Source organism: Adiantum capillus-veneris, chromosome 15 (genome assembly GCF_014529385.1).
Source record: "Adiantum capillus-veneris isolate H3 chromosome 15, ASM1452938v2, whole genome shotgun sequence".
NCBI lineage: Eukaryota > Viridiplantae > Streptophyta > Polypodiopsida > Polypodiales > Pteridaceae > Adiantum > Adiantum capillus-veneris.
Window position 1 is genome coordinate 135,742,388 of NC_140945.1, and position 5,244 is coordinate 135,747,631.

At 44.3% G+C, this 5,244-nt stretch overlaps 2 protein-coding genes across 4 annotated transcripts; one reads left to right on the forward strand and one right to left on the reverse strand.

Annotated features, from left to right (window-relative positions):
• Window positions 1-1,944: 1,944 nt before the first annotated feature.
• On the forward strand, window positions 1,945-2,674 carry LOC147441547 (linoleate 9S-lipoxygenase 2-like). The gene is made up of 2 exons (XM_086483447.1): window positions 1,945-2,170; window positions 2,247-2,674. The coding sequence occupies exons 1-2, from the start codon at window positions 1,945-1,947 to the stop codon at window positions 2,672-2,674; spliced, it is 654 nt and encodes a 217-aa protein (XP_086339573.1).
• Window positions 2,675-2,913: 239 nt separating this feature from the next.
• On the reverse strand, window positions 2,914-4,903 carry LOC147441548 (putative linoleate 9S-lipoxygenase 7). 3 transcript variants are annotated; one of them, XR_015184370.1, is made up of 6 exons: window positions 4,409-4,903; window positions 4,087-4,327; window positions 3,725-4,006; window positions 3,551-3,629; window positions 3,365-3,472; window positions 2,914-3,049 (listed from the first exon to the last, which is right to left on the reverse strand). XR_015184370.1 is itself a non-coding variant. In XM_086483741.1 (6 exons), exons 1-6 carry the CDS (start codon window positions 4,901-4,903, stop codon window positions 3,005-3,007), a joined length of 1,257 nt encoding a protein of 418 aa, XP_086339867.1. In that variant the 3' UTR covers window positions 2,914-3,004. The 3 variants fall into 3 exon arrangements, 2 of the variants coding, with proteins under 2 accessions (XP_086339867.1, XP_086339868.1); XM_086483741.1 differs by having other exon boundaries at window positions 3,551-3,636; XM_086483742.1 differs by lacking the exon at window positions 2,914-3,049 and having other exon boundaries at window positions 3,333-3,472.
• Window positions 4,904-5,244: the final 341 nt, after the last annotated feature.

Genomic DNA, 5,244 nt, shown 5'->3' on the forward strand with positions numbered 1-5,244 from the left:
TTTTGCAGATGGACCCCCTTTGGATCCCTACTGTGACCAATCTGCCAGCCTTACCAATACTCTAGCTTTTTCTCTCCTAGTACTTTCCCATAATAAATGATCAGTTTAACATGAGAAAATCGTTTAGGAGAATTAAATATTAGTTATTATGACACGAACGCACTCTAACTCCAAAATGGTGATCGAGACGAACCCAAAATTGAAATCTGGCTGCACAGACTCAATCCGAAGGCTTACATAGAACCCTGAAACGCACAATCTCCAAGAGAAATCACCTAGATCGTAGATCATTAAGATGATGGCCCCCGAAAATAACGAAGCCGCTTCCTAGGCTGCTCCAAGCTCCTCAGACACAACCAGGCTCTGATATCATGTCAAGAGATTCAGAAGGAGAGAGCTTGAGCTCTTGCAAGCGCACACACACACACAAAGATGGAGGCAAAAGATTGTACTTCTTCTTCTTCACAAACTCAAGATAAGAAGTCTACAAAACATAAGAGAAAAATACAACATAAAAAAGAACTAGTACAACACTCTAGTATGAACCGCTAGTGAGTGAGGTGTGTAGCCAAGTGTGCCATCACTCCGGTAGGTAGATCAGCTCGGTGTAGTCGAGTTGTAGTATTATTGACGAAGATATGTGTATCCACCAAGGTGCGCCGATGATGATGACTATCGATAATAGTCATCCAGGAGTCGCTGTGTTGAGCTTGACATCTCAACACAGGTATAGTACACTGACGGTAAGCGCAAGCTCTCTCTCTCTCTCTCTCTCTCTCTCTCTCTCTCTATGTTAGACAGAACTAGACGCATTAATCTACCTCGTATTGTCATCTTTGTATCTGCTCCTTAGTACTATACACTACAATGCAGGTAACGAAGCACTCTAGTTAGCTGTAAAAGTGCAGAGGAGTGTATTTAAGATGAAAAGCTTTCATAAGAAAACGGTAAGAAGCCTTGGATACAAGAAAAACTGAATGGGGGTAATGTCACACACACACACACACACACTCACTTTGGACGCTAACATTGAGCTTCTTGAAGCATTGCCTACCAATATTTCAAACTCAAGTTGCTATAGAGATGGATGAAACCACTATTTTCATGCCAAACCTTTTACATGCACTTGATATTTACATTGTTAATGACAAGCATGCATAAAAAATCTAAATATTTCGTGTATGTTCTCTTAGTGTTGGATTCGAACGTGTGAAAAATCACATTTGTGGAGTAAATAGAATTAAGATATGGCCATGGTCGATTGAATGATAGTGCCATGGGTCAACCTCATGACTAAAGAACACGGGGTCTTAAATGACCCCTTAGTGATGGGATCACGAAGGAGAAGTTCAAGCACAAAAGCATACATGCGACGCCGTCTGAATAGATAAATTTTGTAAACTCACACATCCAAAGAGTAAACTCAAACAAGCATAAGTAAATGTAAACACTTATCTTTTCTGGAGGTTGCAATCACATGCGTGTGTACAGCTCATCATCATTGTGACTCGAAGGCAGCTAAGCACAATGCACCCACTTCATGCGCTCTTGTCCCTACACTTCAAAGACACCTTTACTTATCAATGCAATGTCCAAAACATCTTTTAATCAATGCATGTGGTAAACTGGAGAAGCATTATAGTGCAGGAAGATATTGCATGGAGATAACATCAGTAGCTTATAAGAGTTGGCGGCTCGATCAAAAAAGTTTTAATCAGAAGGTAGATTCCAGTCTTGTGTGTGCGCTTCCACTTGTGCGTCCACAAAACCTGTATGCGAAGACAGAATTTGAAAGAGCATCTTAGATATTTAAAGCCATACTTGTCCTTGGAACCAATCAATGGCAGCATCACATAAGTTCACAATTTTATTTTGCTGATGGCAATGAATAATTGTTGACCACTTTGAAAAGATTTGAACCTGTCGTTTGCTATTGCCAGGGGTATGGCTGTAGAGGACAAGAGTGCCAAGCACCAAGTGAGGTTGCTTGTGGCGGACTATCCATATGCAGTGGATGGGCTGGAGCTGTGGGCAGCCATACATCAATGGGTGAAAGACTACTTGATTCTTTACTATGGAGATGACCAGGCATTGCAAAAGGACAGTGAAGTAGCAACTGGTGGAATGAGACCCGTGAGGTCGGGCACACAGACCATGCAGGGGCGGACTGGTGGGTGAGCATGAAAACATTGGATGAATTGGTGGAGGTAGTGACCACACTCATTTGGGTGGTGTCTGCGTATCAGCCATGAATTTTGGGCAATATGCATATGGCGCGTACATGCCCAACAGTCCCTGCATGAGCACATGCCTTATTCCAGAAGGACCAGCCAGATACGCAGAAATGTTGTCGAATCCTGAAAAGTTCTTGCTGGAGATGGTGCCCCCACAAGGGGCCACCGCGCTGACTATCGCAGTCCTTGAGCTGTTGGCACAACATTTAAACGAACAGGAATTCCTGGGTGAGCGTGTATACCCTCAATGGAACTGCGATGCACGAGTATTGGCAGCATTGGACGATTTTCGGGAAAACTTGCAAAAGTTGAAGCTGGCATCCATGCGCACAATGCCAGCTCATGTCTCCCTCATCCTCGAGGAGAGCTGGGGGTTTGCCCTACACATTGCTAGTGCCCTCATCGTCCACTGCAGGCTTGACATTCTGTGGGGTCCCTAATAGCATTTCCATGTAAGGGAGGGTCACTTCCAATTATTGTTCTTGCCCACCAGTTGATTAAAAAGGAGCTCTCACAGCGTGCAATTCATGTACCAATGGCTCACAAGCTGGTGGTATCCACAATCAGCAATAGCAACATGGATCTTGGCAAGCATCCATAGGCATGGATGACAAAACGAAGGATCAGGAGTAAATACTCTGCTATGAGCTTTCTCGCCATTGACCTGGCGGTGGAGTGTGAGTTCAATAGTCACAAGAAGTAACACTTTCTCTGTCGTTAGGTAAAGAATCGTCCGAGGGGCATACAGTTTACCCTCTTGCTCATTGATCCTATTGACGAATGGCAAGAGTGTAGAGAAGGTTCCGATGCATAGCCTGCAGAGCAACAAAAGAATGCATCACCCCTTAGCAAAGTAAAATCAGGCCAGAAACATTAATTGTCACCCATGATAGCAGAAAGAAAGCTCTAAATCATCAGCGACTTGGTGACAAAACCAAAACAATGATAACATCCTAAACTTTTGTGAGAGGCAGCATGTGACTAGCTAGACATGATACCAGGAAATCAAGGCGACTGCCTGGTCATAGTGGGGGGCTTGTAGACCCCCATCATCCCAACCACAGCTAGCTAGGTAGGCACCGGCAGTGCCTTTGCAAAACTCACAATGTGCCAACATTCAAACAAATCACCTCTTCAATGGAGACTCCTTGGAGGGACGGTGTCAGATCATGAGCAGTAATGGATGATATACTTTCTCCATAGATATGTGAGTCTAGTTTGCTGCTTGGAGGAAAATCCTGGGGAATTCATTGCAAAATTAATAGAAGCATTGAGCAGAGACTCCGCAAAAAGTGGCCTATAACAAGGCTCACTACCTGCAGACGTTGAATGGCCACAAGATCTTTCCCAGCAAGACATTGCCGGCCAAACTCCTTGTCTGTAATCCAAACATCCCTGTTTCCTGTCAATAAAGCAAACCATGAGCATGCACAAAGGATTTTTCCAATACTTGAATGATTCATGGTTATGGTCATTCTAATTTCCTGCACCTTCTAGAACTCCTGGCTTTGGGAACTTTGAGATTGATCTAGAAGGATTTTTGCTGCCATTGAGATGAAAATTATTATCCACAAACAAGCGATGGATTTGCTCAATGCGAGCAAATGATTGATCTCTGTAGAGAAGGCGTACCTTGGCGCACACTAGAAAGTAGGTGCAAAAGCTTCTTACTCCTGCATTCATGAACAGATTTATCTTCAAGTCACTGAACCTTTCATCTCGTGGTACATATACCTTGTCGAAAGCTAATTCTGGTTCTTCAAGCTCAATGTCTGCACCATACATGCACCAAAATCCAAAAGATTAACCTACTCTCCTTAACCAAATGTACGTGGAACAAAACATAGCTTACCAGTTTTAATGCATTTTCTCCCCGTCTTGCACCTGCGCGGATAGGGATACATCCCGGAACCCCCAAGAATAGGCCTTGTAAGGTCCTGATTTTCTTCAGGATTACGTAGCTCATTATACACATCATAATCATAGATCCTTTCCCCATGCACTCTCTTGCCCTTGCCATCACCTCCAACAGCGAGGAGATCATCTTCGCAAAGCTGTAACAATGCCATCGGAGCCTCGTTCGGTAAGTACATCTGCATGAGAGAGTTGACAATGTGAAGGAGTACAAGCATTCTAAGAAAATGATCCGGACAAAAGCGAATGTGACTACTCACCTGATTGGGGAAGAGGATGCGAGGTTGACCCGAACGAGCAAGATGGGTAGGGCAAATCCAAGTGTAGCAAGGCAAGTAGAGGGCTGTGTACCTGGAAATCGAAATGTAGAATATGTTTGTGGGCGCGCGTGTGCATGCGTGTGCGTGTGCGTGTGTGTGCATAACACCGCCTCTCTCACGCTCGTCCGCCTTGACTTCAATGAAGGCAAGTCCTTCTTCTTCTTCAAGGTTTGATTGTAGGTGTTGCCCAGCATTTCGCAGAAGGCATCTTGAGAGGAGGCGAAGAAGCCCTCGCAAAGAGTTCTCACAGTAGCCTTCATCATCACCATGCGCGCTATTTAGGCTGGGTTCACATTGAGGAGGCGGAGGAGAGGCTCCAAAAGTTGTTTTTCCGGGTGGTGCAGTTAGATAATGCACACTTCCGCCACCCATTTGTTCACATAGAGGGTGGAAGAAAAAGTCACTCGATTTTCTTCCGCTGACCTGTGTGAACATTGGGCAGCGACAGAACACAGAGTGAAAGGAAGAAGAATTCGGCATTTGCATCAATAAAGCATAGTACAAACCATAGCATAAAATTTATTAAATTGAACGCATACTTTACAAAAGCTCTAACTTGAAGATGATGATGAATCTAATTCTTCTAAAGCCTCATTTCCAAAAAATTATTGGACATTCATCCGTGCCTGCTCTTTGTACATTGCCTTTGCAATACTGTCTCGCCTCTCGGAGCCTACTCCAAGGTCATTGGAACCTCCTTCATCACTCCCTTGAGCACGCTCCATAGCCTCCTCTACTCCGACTTCCCGTGTTGCCATAAGCTCCATCATGGAAGT

Bases quoted from the DNA above. Each gene is read 5' to 3' on its own strand.
- LOC147441547 (XM_086483447.1), top strand. From the start codon at position 1,945: ATGGCTGTAGAGGACAAGAGTGCCAAGCACCAAGTGAGGTTGCTTGTG. The intron at 2,171-2,246 runs GTGGGTGAGCAT...TCTGCGTATCAG, and splicing joins GACCATGCAGGGGCGGACTG to CCATGAATTTTGGGCAATAT.
- LOC147441548 (XM_086483741.1), bottom strand. From the start codon at position 4,903: ATGTTCACACAGGTCAGCGGAAGAAAATCGAGTGACTTTTTCTTCCAC. The intron at 4,007-4,086 runs GTAAGCTATGTT...TGTATGGTGCAG, and splicing joins GAGAAAATGCATTAAAACTG to ACATTGAGCTTGAAGAACCA. The intron at 3,050-3,364 runs GTGATTTGTTTG...GTTGCTCTGCAG, and splicing joins AAGGAGTCTCCATTGAAGAG to GCTATGCATCGGAACCTTCT.